The sequence below is a fragment of the Oncorhynchus mykiss genome, chromosome 1 (assembly GCF_057628025.1).
Source record: "Oncorhynchus mykiss isolate SJ-2025 chromosome 1, ASM5762802v1, whole genome shotgun sequence".
NCBI classification, from domain to species: domain Eukaryota; kingdom Metazoa; phylum Chordata; class Actinopteri; order Salmoniformes; family Salmonidae; genus Oncorhynchus; species Oncorhynchus mykiss.
In genome coordinates, this window is record NC_143022.1 from 72,442,819 (window position 1) to 72,456,176 (window position 13,358).

A 13,358-nucleotide genomic window follows, 5' to 3' on the forward strand; every position below is an offset into this window, starting at 1 on the left:
TGCACTGAAAGTAAAGGGGCTGAATAATTTTGCACGCCCAATTTTTCAGTTTTTGATTTGTTAAAAAAGTTTGAAATATCCAATAAATGTCGTTCCACTTCATGATTGTGTCCCACTTGTTGTTGATTCTTCACAAAAAAATGCAGTTTTATATCTTTATGCTTTATGTTTGAAGCCTGAAATGTGGCAAAAGGTCGCAAAGTTCAATGGGGGCCGAACGAATACTTTCGCAAGGCACTGTATATACCAAAACAACATGCATTCCAGTGTTATTGTATGCTACTGATCTTAAGTCACTTCAAACATTCTCCGGGTTGCCAGATCATGCTAGTTAGGTTGCATGGTTTTAGGGTCTTACCTCCAATGGCGATGAGTCGATCGCCCCTCTGCAGGTCTGCCAGGGCAGCAGGAGAGTTGGGAGTGACCGTCTCGATGCTGACATGGACTGCGTCACCCTCACAGGCAGGGACGTGCCTGAACGTCATACCCACATTGCCAAAGGGTCCTTTGATCACCTCCGTCTGAAACACACACACACAGACAGAGAGAAACGAACACACATTAGAACTCTCAACTTAGCATCACTTTAAGCATGCTATCTATTTCAGAACAGTGAAGAAAATGCAGTAAGCCTTATCCTTTAGGCTACTCTGCCTTAAACCATCACAAAACCGTTAAATTGAAGAATGTTAACGGCAGCATACCCTTACAGCATACAAATATACAACAATATTAGACCTAGTTGAAGAAGTTCATTTCTAGACATTAAGTAAACACGCAGCTTCTTGTGAGGGCCTCCATTTATAGCAGAGGACTAAATGGTATATAAAGAGAGAAGACTAATGTTTCAGAACAAGAAGTCTGCCTCCACACTTCGGGTTAGATGACGGTAAAACACTGCATGCTAATTCAGAGATAAAGGAAGGTCTGCAATTATGGGTCAATTTCACCCCTGGAGTTTACCAGATGCCTCAATCACTGTCACAGCACATTGAGCACAAGTCACGTATCCCACCATGCACCTGTTATGATGTCGGGGCAACCTGCTTTGTGTCTCCCTGGGCCAATGCAACATGACAACGTGTTGCTATAGTGCAGTACTTCTAATGTAGAGTCCCCCCGTCTTCTATGCAGATTCTCATAATACCATGTCATCATGGGACGATTCCAACTATCAAAATGGCATACACACCAACACAACTATAGAATTGTGGAGGAAGTTGATGTCTGTCAGATCTTGAATGTGAGGTCAAATGTGATGAGAGATTGATGGTTGTGGGAGGAGAGGAAGACGAGGGGATAGGTAGGAGGGGAAGTGGTCTGGGAGACAGAGGGGACTCAGAGAACCCAGAGAGACGGAGACAAACGACTGTAATTTCCCAGCTGTCATTTGTTCTAATTCTCGAGGAGGGCACTGATCGAGTTAGGGGCGGGGATGAAGAAGCAGATGATCTATACGAGTTGACAAGCAGAGGGTAGTTGATTCATTTGAAGCTGACAGATGATTTCAAACCTTGGATAAGAACCTTCAGGAGAAATTTGGCGATAAAGAGATCAGTCCAGAACCTAAGCTACATGTGGGTCTATCACAATGTGACACGGTAGGCAAGAACAGCTCATAAATGGTCTCTACTTCTATTAAAAATGTTTCAGGTATTTTTACGACAAAAAAATATTTTACTGTTGCACAAACATTTGGAAATCAAACGATTGTGCAATCGTACAGTATTGCTGATTATCTTGACTATGTTCACACATGGTTTAAAAAGACTTCCAGTACTATAGAAACACAACAAATAGTGTGTGAACCATAAGAATAGCCTGTAGGCCTCGTCACAATGGTGGCAACTGACAGGAATATGGTGTGGACAGCAGTTGTTCAGTCAGTCCTATTACCTGTCTCTAAATCCTGTAGACCAAGGAACCTGCCTTTTCATTTGAAACTTTCCTAATTCATTTAATGCAGGTCCCTGCCTCAAGGCTCAACCGGATCTGGCCACATTGCACCCCTTTCCTAGAATGCCCTAATTACATTTAAAAGCCAACAGGTGTTAGTGGGGAAACAATGAGGGCTGCAAAGGAAATAAAACACTAAGTTCACCCAACGATGTACAGCAGCTGTAAAGACAACAAAATGTGCACAAGAGCCTTTAAATCGTCAAGCTATTGCCATGTTAGGCTACATTGTGCACAAGTCAATGATGAAGAACACTGTGTATCTTTGAGTAGCCATTTGGTAGTGCCTCGTGAATAGCTGGCCCGCGCAAGCAATATTTGATTCTGAGTTCTGATATTAGCCATTTGGCTGCTGGCATATACTCTCTCACACAAAGCCAATTTTTCATATGTGTCAAAACTCTTCCATCAGAGTTGACAGCATGGTCTTGTCATAATTGAGCAGGAAACAATACATATATTGTATGTAGGAAAGTCAAAATATGGGGCACAATCTTGCCAAAGAACACACATTTTTCCCCCTTTCTAATGGAAGAGGCCAGTGAGATTCAGAAGAGGGTCTGAAACCACTTACAGACAAATAAATAAAGCAATTCAAGCTCAACAAGTAGCTGGGCAGGAGTGAATATCAAGGGTGCTGCTGCTATTACTGAGGCTAATATCTTCTTTGTGCCAGGAGAGGAAACGCTGTGTGATCTAAACCTGAGGCTTTCATCTGAGGATGTCTGCCTCTGAAAGCATTGCACTCCACTTCAGTCGCTGGTTATGATGCATGTCAATCGCAAATCACACACAAGGCTGCGACTGACAAAAGACAATTGAACATCAGATCGAATGGCCTGCTATACACTGCTATAGTCACTAAGCAAATTCAATTGAGTGAAAACCATCAGCTGGACCCTCATGTGTTTCAGCATCCATCCTGAAGAAATACTGATCTCTGCATTAGCCATTCAGTCAGACACAAACCTAAAAAGCATTAAAACAAAAAGTTTTCATGTTAGTGCACCAGCAGTGAGTGTTTCACGGTATCAATACTTTGTGATAAAGCTCAGCAGGAGGGTTAGGCTTGATGCTCATCTGTATGCCTTAAACAGATCTCCTACACATCCTATTCATCTGATAGGCCTGTCACCTCTTGAAGGCGCTCACTAGAACTACAGAGTAGCTAGTAAGACTAAACAAAAGAAGAAAGAGCGAATACTCTCTGTTATGACTGTTCTACAGCAACACCCTGAGAGAGACATCCTGTGTCAATGTCCCCGTTTTCCCCAAAAGTACAGAGGGGGCTTCATTATCCTAAAACGCTCACAGAGAGGCGTCATTGAGCGGCAATTATGGTTTACTTGCAAGGATGAACGCCGACTAAAGGGCAATTACGGAGGAGACGGTGGGAGCTGCGTAGGATTTAGCCAGGCCAATAACGTCAGGGAGCAGGTAAACCGGCCTCTCGCCAGGGCCGTGGCGTGCAGTGCCCGCTCCACATCAATTTACACCGCTGCTGTACACAGTCCCTAAAGATCAGAAGGTCTGGCCCACAGATGGCCTATCTGTCATTAGCTGAAGAGGCCACACACCTCCCTGAGGAAGAATATTCCTTCATCAGCATAACTGTCCCCTGGAGCTGGGAGTACAAGATGTTACCATTTTGCCTTGAGTGACATGTAAATGCAATGACATAACACTAGAAAGCTGTGCAGTTAGATGACGAAGTTGAGGGGCAGCAGCAATACATGGTAGAATAAATCTATGCTTGTATCTCTAAGCTACAGCACTTCAAGTACTCATTCTGAAAAATGTTCACCATGCACTAAGCTATGCGGTGATCATATATTTTTCTGTAAAGGTAGTAAGTTTGGTGAGTCAACACCATTTATGACTAATACAACTCTACTGCATCCTTTGTTCATTTACTGTTCACAGGGTCCCATGTACACTACAGGAAGCATCACACTAAAACCACAATGCACCCACAAACACAATTGTATGCTCTGCTAAGCTAACACATTGCCTTTGAACAAAATGTATAAATACGTGACATGGTGCACTGCAATTGTAATGACAGGCCATCTGAAACTACAATTGGTGAGAAACAAATTACCCATGTAGCAGATGCCAAGATTTGAGCAAATATGCCAAGTGACATCAACGTTTGAGGTACATGGATGGTTTACTGCAGAGCGTGTGTGTGTGTGTAGGTGTTGAGGGACAGTCATTGAAGCCATTGTGCTGATAAACACAGTATCCTTGTGTATACACCTGTTGCTCGAGCGATGCTGCTGTCCAATCTGCCTCCTCCTCCACCCCTTGGGTCATCTGCATACGAGAGCAGAGTTTTTTGTGAAGTGCAAATAGTGCCCTCTCCCCTCCCACGTGATATGTGCACAACACTCACACATGGCGGACAAGATAGAGAACCCCTACTGAATTTAGTAATAAGACCACTACTCTCTCCCAGGTGCTCATTAAAAGGAAAAATCCACCCCAAACCGCTAATTCCTATAACTTAGTGTTAAATAACACTAATATGTGACAATAATGTTTTGTGTGAACAAATGTTTCATTTTGTCATTATAATAAGGTGGGTATCAACATGTGAAAATCATTGTGGAAATCTGTTGCAGCTCAAGTCGACTACAAAACCCGCAATGCTCCATGGGCCCGCTGCAAACGTAGCTAAACACAATAATACCAAAGTTAATATCAGCATGTAAAGTAGCTAGTTAGCTGTAAAAATCACCCAAAAAAAACCGCACTATCAATTTAGTAGTCCACAATCTCACTATTTTCAACCTGCAGATCGATGCGCCACAGAGTGAAGTCTGATATTCACAATGGCACAATGCAATGTACCCTGGATTGAAGAGGAAGACAAATAGGAGAAATGTGGTGGACCCTCTGTTAAATATATTTTTTGAGGTAGGAATACAGCAAAAATATGATCAATGGATCCTTCAAGAGAAAACATTGAAATCTGACATGTATGATAGATGTTCTTGCAATCTAAAAGTCATATTCCTATTAACTTCCAGTGTAATGAGACTAACACAGTTCTACGTCATACCGGACAGATTTCTGCCTACTTGAACACCAATAGCTCAGATACACATGAACACATGAAATGACCCTGGGAATGGATCGAACATCGCACAGAGATGCACAAAAACAATACAACAATCAAAATGGGTGAATCGTTCATTTGGAGAATGTGATCCCGGTCCCACAGCTCTCCTTCAGTGTTACAGTTTAATGTTCACTGATGCTTCATTCAACTAACATAAGAGAAACCAGCATAACCTCTTGAAATATATTTTCAGCTTGACGTTAGTAATCGTTTCAGCTTGATGTTAGTATCCAAGTATTCATAAAAATAATGTGTGTCAGTAAACAAGTTTCTGATTATTAAGAAATCAGTGGTGGTCAGTGACGTTTAAGATGAGAGGACAATTTTTTTTTATGATAATGGCCTTATTTCTATTACAACATATTGGATGACTGTCATTTATATTACATTCAACCAGCTCAATGAAACATAGATAGATTTAGGCTACTACAAATTCAGTTATGTTTTTCCCTGTTTTGCCATTTGCTTCCGTTTAAGAAACGTTTTACAACCGCCTGAATGAATACACCCCTAATCACATGCAAACACAGTTCACATTGATAGCAGCCACTTACAAACAGCATTATCATTTTGGCTGGCCGTTGTTGTCACCATGTTAGCTAATGTCATAGTCAACATAGCTACTAGTAGTAACGCGTTAGTAAACCTGCTACAATCATGCAGTACAGTATATAGTCAGCAATCAGTTTTGCAGTTAAACCGGCAGGCCCCAGTGGCAATAAACCAATAAAACATTGACTTGGAAGAGTTCCAGTGTTGGATAGCCATAGTCAGCTAGCTAACATAACATCCTGCTCTGTTTGAGCCGGGTGTTTGAGTAGGCTAAACTAGCTAGCTGCATTCGCTAGCTAAGTGAACAAAATATAATTGTCTCTTGCTTCTCCATAATTTAAGAAACGAATTTGTTCAAACCAGTTCAACTATTGTCTTTCTCTTAGTCAACTACTCACCAAATTTTATACACTTCAGTGCTAACTAGCTGTAGCTTATGCTTGCAGTACTAGATTCATTCTCTGATACTTTGATTGGGTGGACAACATATCAGTTCATGCTGCAAGAGCTCTGATAGGTTTGAGGATATCTTCCGGAAGTCATAATTAAACCTTTGAAAGGGGGTGAGAACCATGAGCCTAATAGGTTTTGTATTGAAGTCAAGGTACTCAGAGGAGGACGGAAACTAGATGTCCTCCGGCAACACTATGGTGCTGCAGTGTGTTTTAATCAATTATTTGATGACATGAATATATTTAGCATAGTTAAATTATAAAAAGGATAACCTTTTTTTATGTTTCACTTTTTATTTTTATGAATTTCACTGAGGATGGTCCTCCCCTTCCTCCTCTGAGGAGCCTCCACTGTAAGAAATTTAATAGACTGCGGATATAAATAATGGTGTTGAACAAAAACAGACCTGAAATTCAACTAATGAAAAACAATGGGTGCCAAAAAAACTCCTTTCTACGGAACATTTCTTTTTAAAGTTATTTTTTTGTGCCCTTGTACCCTCAAATTACATTGTTTTATTATTTTATGTGGGAGATTTATCTCAAACCTGAGCTGAAGCGACATAGTAATCTAGTTAACATTGACTAAGAGAACAGACAGCTCTTGGTTGCTTCTCACTGAGGAGAAAACAAACAGGCAGTGTAGCAACAGTGAATGGCCCAGATGTAAATAGCACAATTTACTGTCTATTTCAACAAACCTCTCATATCTGTGCTGCCTTGGAGAAGAAAATTAAAGGTTAATACGACTATTAAGCAGTTATCACTGCTTTAAATACACAAATCTGTAGCCCCATCCTACGCTTGAGTAAGAATACAGTCAGACATTTTCTTTGATTCATCACGTTATAGTATTTATTCGAATCTCAAAGACTTGGCCAGTACAGAAAAATGTATTCAATAGTTTGTAGATACTATGTGTCTGTGTATTCTTTGTTTTTATGTAGCCGAACAAATTCATGTGAAATTCAATGACAGAGCAATCTTAGATAAGCAGCATGATAGATGTTCAATTGCAGCACTCCCTACTTCTTAAATGAAGGTCCATGTGTAGACAGACACCATGTTAGATGCTAGACTATAACACAGCAATATCATGACATTAGGAGGAAAAAGGTGCAAAACTAGAGAGGTTAGACAAAACATGCAAAACAAATGCTTGCAGTGATCTCACTATTCTGACAAAAGGCAAAACATGTTAACGATACCAGCCCCTTCTTTTCCTACTGCCTCCAATTTTCCTTTTAATACTGTTTATAGGCCAAGTAATGCCACAGCCGTAGCTAAACCAGCTTCATCGATGCGCTGCTTGGGTGGTCCAAGGGGTTGCACGTGAGCAGAGCATCTGCCGGATGCTGGTTGGGGCAAACAAATCCTTTTCCCGGTCACTAGGCTGCCCAGTAATCTAATCTAATACCACATGTCAGATCGATTTGTGTATGGTTATAGGGTACAAGTCCCTGCGAGGCAGGCAGGCAGCAATTCGCTGCCATGTCCAATTAGTGGCACCATCGGAGGAGCCTTGGATGGCCACTGGCTATGGGGTCCACATGAGCACTGTTCAAGTTGATTAGCTCCTTTAGAAAAACACTTGGAAATCACAGTTGCAAATTTGAGGGCTCCTAAATGAAAAACCAGTAAATAAAACATGTTGACCCCAACCTTTTGAAAGGTCTCCATTTGGTTTGGCTGGATTGGGCAGTTTTTTTGCTATATAGAATAGAATGTGTGAGAGATTGAGAGAGTGTGATTGGTTTATATGGCTGGTTATGGCTGCCTGTTTAACAGATTAGTGTGTATCATAATGGAGGTTTCATAAATAATCTATTTGGGATACGAAGCAATGCAAGCTGGACTTTTAATTGAAGGAGAAAGCAAACACGTAACTGATATAATTATTGTTGACTGTCATGGTTGCCCTTTTCTCTTTTGTGAAAACTCAATAAAACTCTAAATCAGTATTACCCCATCTCCACCAGCCCACTTACAATTTCAACATCAGAATTCATTGAACCAATCAATGTTGTCATATCAGTAAACACTGAAATGAAAGTAGGAAAGCATGAATGGTCCTGATATCAATGACTCAAAGGTTTAAAAAAAATAAAAAGTTTAAATGATGCAACCTATTCAGGATTAATTACCTTTGTTAGGTTCTTATTTTTCAGAGTAAATAACTCACGGACACTAGAGAAGCTTTAACCAAGTTTAATTCTTCCCAAAGGGTCGTCCCAGCTGTATTCAGACAGCCAAACATTTCTCACCATCACGGGTATATATATCCCACTTAAGACACTCCTCTCGTTCTCACATCCATACATCTTAAGGTTCCACAGGAAAAGGGTAGTATACCCTTATTACTCCATTCAGGGGATCTGACCTGACCTCAACCCCTCCTTCGCCTAATTCATAGAGGTCCATCTGCTTCCCCTATAGCAATCCTTTGATCTCCTCCCTTCCACCCAGCACATTCCACAGCCACTCTTTCTACAGATCTCACTTCTTATATTCTATGGTTCTAATCTATCATTTCTTTTTTTACATTTTTTTTATTTCACCTTTATTTAACCAGGTAGGCTAGTTGAGAACAAGTTCTCATTTACAACTGCGACCTGGCCAAGATAAAGCATAGCAGTGTGAACAGACAACAACAGAGTTACACATGGAGTAAACAATAAACAAGTCAATAACACAGTAGAAAAAAAAGAACAGAGTATTTAATATCACAATGTTCAAAGTTTAGCTGATTCCAACACCTTCAAAGAAAAAATAGCTGAGGGTAAGCAACATATGAAATGAGAGCATAAAGTGACACAGTTACAGATGAGAAGCACAATCTGAAAATCCACCAAGTGATCCAGAAGGTAATACATTTCAGCATACCACCCTGCATCCCACTGCTGGCTTGTCTAAGCAGGGTCAGTCCTGGTCAGTCCCTTGATGGGAGGAGACCAGATGAGGGCACGCTTTCCTCTGTTCTAAGAAGATCCTAATCTCCTTAGACTGGAGGGAAGTGAAGGGGACATTGCCCTGCGTAGGGTGCTGTCTTTCAGATGAGGCGTTAACGGGTGTCCTGACTCTTTGTGGTCATAAAAAAATCCCTTTTCACTTATCGTAAGAGTAGGGGTGTTAACCCGGGTGTCCAGACCAATTTCCCAACCTGGCCCCTTTCAATCATAGCCACCTAATGATCCCTCTGATTGGCATATACCACTCTCCACCATGACAGCAGATGTGTGGTGAGTGTTCTGGCACAAAATGGTTGCCGTGCATCACCCAAGTGGCTGCTACACATTGGTGGTGGAAGAGTTGAGTTTCTCCCCTTACAATGTTAAGCACTTTGAGCACCTACAGTAGGTGGAAATAACCTATATAAAGTGCAAACGATTTTATTTCACTTTTCTAATCTTTGACAAAGCTTGCGGTCAAATTTATGCTTGTGTTTGTCATCAAGAGGTTCTTTGAATTTTCATGTTGCTACTGTGGCTTATGATAGCAGACCGGCTTCAAAAGCAAGGGGACAAAGGAGTTGTTATGGAGACGGAAGCGAACACAAAAAAGGTGCTCGTCCGCTCGTCCACCCCCCCTTCCTAATTTGCACTTGCATATACAGCCTCCCTTGTAGGTTCTTCACCCACACGTAGTCCACTCAGGTCCGTTTATAGCATGTCCATTGTCCTTCACGCCCAAAGAATTATCTCTCATCAGCATCATGCTTGAACAGTTTTCCAAAATGGAAATAAAACCACCACCTCTCATATCAGCAATTTCCTTTCAAACAGCAAAGAGAGAGAGGGATGGCATGACACACTTTTTTTCTTTTCCTTATCACATTGGTATTTAGTTCTTTCTTCTTCGTCCTTTGAGCTCCAATGTGCAGCTAGGATCGCCAGGTGCCACTCAGCTCTCTGGAAGTTTTCAGGGCTGACTTGCCTGATTAACCCCTTGCATCTCCTCAGCTTGCTTTTGGAACTGATTGGAGCCCGCAGGTAAACAGCAACACAGTGCATTCGTTTGGTCCAGCCACAGTATCAGTCTGGCTAACCACAGCGTATTAGAACATCTCCTGCCAACTAGCCCACAGCACCTCCTCCAGCACCAGTCTCTCCATTTGCCATTTTATTAGCCTTCTGTTTTGGGGCTGTACTTGTACTACACTTCGTGTGTACTATCAGTTTTGAACAGAGGAAATACGAACTGCAGCAGAATAAATTCTAAGAAATTACAATTACCATCAATTTATTTCAAACTGAATAAAGTTAAACAGAAGATAAAAACATTGTCAGATGGAATACAAAACTAAAGTACTCCTTCAGTTCATCTGAGCAGTTTGCCAACCTGTGTGATCTACTGTGTAGCCTAAGATTCATCTGCTTTGAGTCTAAGGGCTTATTTTCGGCTGGTGTTAGGGCGTCACTAGTGTCAAACGATCAAATCAAATCGTATTTGTCACATGCGCTGAATACAACAGGTGTAGACCTTACTGTGAAAAGCCCTTAACTCTATTTATTAAACTGCATTGTTTAAGAAAATATTTACTAATTAAACTAAAGTACAAAATAAAATAAAAGTAACAAAATTACAAAACAATAACGAAGATATAGACAGGGGGTACCGGTGCCGAGTCAATGTGCGGAGGTACAGGTTAGTCGAGGTAATTTGTAAATGTAGGTAGGGGTAAAGTGACTATGCATAGATAATAGACCGGGTGGTCATTTGATTAACTGTTCAGGAGTCTTATGGCTTGGGGGTAGAAGCTGTTAAGGAGCCTTTTGTACCTAGACTTGGTGCTCAAGTACCACTTGCCGTGCGGTAGCAGAGAGAACATACTTTGATAAGGGTGGATGGAGTCTGATAATTTCTTAGGCCTTCCTCTGACACCGCCTAGCATATTGGTCCTGGATGGCAGGAAGATTAGCCCCAGTGATGTAATGGGCTGTATGCACTACCCTCTGTAGCGCCTTACGGTCGGATGCCGAGCAGTTGCCATACCAGGCGGTGATGCAACCGGTCAGGATGCTCTAGATTGTGCAGCTGTAGAACTTTTTGAGGATCTGGGGACCCATGCCAAATCGTTTTAGACTCCTGAGGGGGAAAATGTATTGTTGTGCCCTCTTCACGACTGTTTTGGTATGTTTGGACCATGATAGTTCGTTGGTGATGTGAACACCAAGGAATTTGAAACTCTCAACCTGCTCCACTACAGCCCTGTCAATATTAATGGGGGCCTGTTTAGCCCTCCTTTTCCTGTAGTCCACGAACAGCTCCTTTGTCTTGATCACATTGAGGGAGAGGTTGTTGTCCTGGCACCACACTGCCAGGTCTATGACCTCCTCCCTATAGGCTGTCTCATCGTTGTCGGTGATCAGGCATACCACTGTGGTGTCGTCAAACAAACTTAAATGTTAGTGTTAGATTTGTGCTTGGCCACAAAGTTGTGGGTGAACAGGGAGTACAGGAGGGAACTAAGTACGCACCCCTGAGGGGCCCTGGTGTTGAGGATCGGCGTGGTGTATGTGTTGTTACCTTACCACCTGGGGGTGGCCCGTCAGAAAGTCCAGTTGCAGGAGGAGGTGCTTAGTCCCAGGGTCCTTAGCTTAGTAATGACCTTTGTGGGCACTATGGTGTTGAACGCTGAGCTGTAGTCTATGAATAGCATTCTCACATAGGTGTTCCTTTTGTCCAGGTGGGAAAGGGCAGCGCTGAGCGCGATTGAGATTGCTTCATCTGTGGACCTGTTTCAGGCGGTATGAGAATTGGTGCGGGTCTAGGGTTTCTGGGATGATTGTGTTGATGTGAGCAATGACCAGCCTTTCAAAGCACTTCGTGGCTACCGACGTGAGTGCTACGGGGCGGTAGTCATTTAGGCAGGTCACCTTCACATTCTTGGGCACAGGGTCTATGGTGGTCTGCTTGAAACATGTAGGTATTACAGACTCGGTCAGGGAGAGGTTGAATATTTCAGTAGACACTTGCACTGAGAACATGTCCTGGTACTCCGTCTGGCCCTGCGACCTTGTGAATGTTGACCTGTTTAAAAGGTCTTGCTCACATCGGCTACGGAGTGCGCGATCACACAGTTGTCCGGAATAGCTGGTGCTCTCATTCATGCTTCAGTGTTGCTTGCCTCACGTCACTGGGCAGCTCGCGGCTAGGTTTCCGTTTGTAGTCCATAATAGTTTGCAAGCCCTGCCACATCCGACGAACATCAGAGCCGGTGTAGTAGGATTCAATCGTAGTCCTGTATTGACACTTTGCCAGTTTGATAGTTTGTCTGAGTGCATAGCGGGATTTCTTATAAGCTTCCGGATTAGTGCCCCGCTCCTTGAAAGCGGCAGCTCTAGCCTTTAGCTCGGTTCGGACGTTGCCTGTAATCCATGGCTTCTGGTTGGGATATGTACATACAGTCACTATGGGGATGAAGTCATCGTTACACTTATTGATGAAGCCGGTGACTGAGGTGGTATACTCCTCAATGCCATTGGATGAATCCTGGAACATATTCCAGTCTGTGCTAGCAAAACAGTCCTGTAGTGTAGCATCATCTGATTACTTCCTTATTGGAGCAAGTTACTGGTACTTCCTGCTTTAGTTTTGCTTGTAAGCAGGAATCAGGAGGATAGAATTAAGGTCAGATTTGCCAAATGGAAGGGAGAGCTTTGTATGCTTCACTGTGTATGGCGTAAAGCTGGCCGAGAGTCCCCCCCCCACTGGTTGCACATGTGACAATGCTGGTAGAAATGAGGTAAAAAGGATTTAAGTTTGCCTGCATTGAAGTACCCGGCCACTAAGAGCACCGCTTCTGGATGAGCATTTTCTTGTTTGCTTATGGACTTATACAGCTCGTTGAGTGCATTCTTAGTGTCCACATTGGTTTGTGGTGTTAAATAGACAGCTACGAATTCTCACAAGGCACCCCCGACCTTCTCCATGTATCTCCGTCTTTTCTTCACACTAATGACAGGGATTTGGGCCTGGTCTCTGGGAAGCAGTATATCCTTCGAGTTGGACTTCCGGTTCAAAGTGAGTAATTGCTGTTCTGATGTCCAGAAGCTATTTTTGGGAGTGATGCACTGATATTACATTTTTGGCCGACACCTATATCCAATATTTTCCTTGACAAAAAAAATGATACCAATAACCAATATTTACAATTTTTGTGGCCTTTTAAGCATTATAGTACAGTTAAATAGTTAACACACACACCTGGATGCACCAGTCTAAGGCACTGCATCTGTGCAAGAGGCGTCACTACAGTCCATGGTTCAAATCCA

General features: G+C 42.4%; 1 protein-coding gene across 2 annotated transcripts in view; it reads right to left on the reverse strand.

Annotated features, from left to right (window-relative positions):
* The window catches only part of pdzd8 (PDZ domain containing 8), a 74,738-nt gene that overhangs the window by 6,500 nt on the left and 54,880 nt on the right, over window positions 1-13,358 (reverse strand). For both annotated transcript variants that reach the window (XM_021609993.3, XM_090238793.1), the window contains one exon: window positions 359-521. In XM_021609993.3, coding sequence (XP_021465668.2) covers window positions 359-521 — 163 coding nt within the window. The remainder of the gene's footprint in view (window positions 1-358; window positions 522-13,358) is intronic.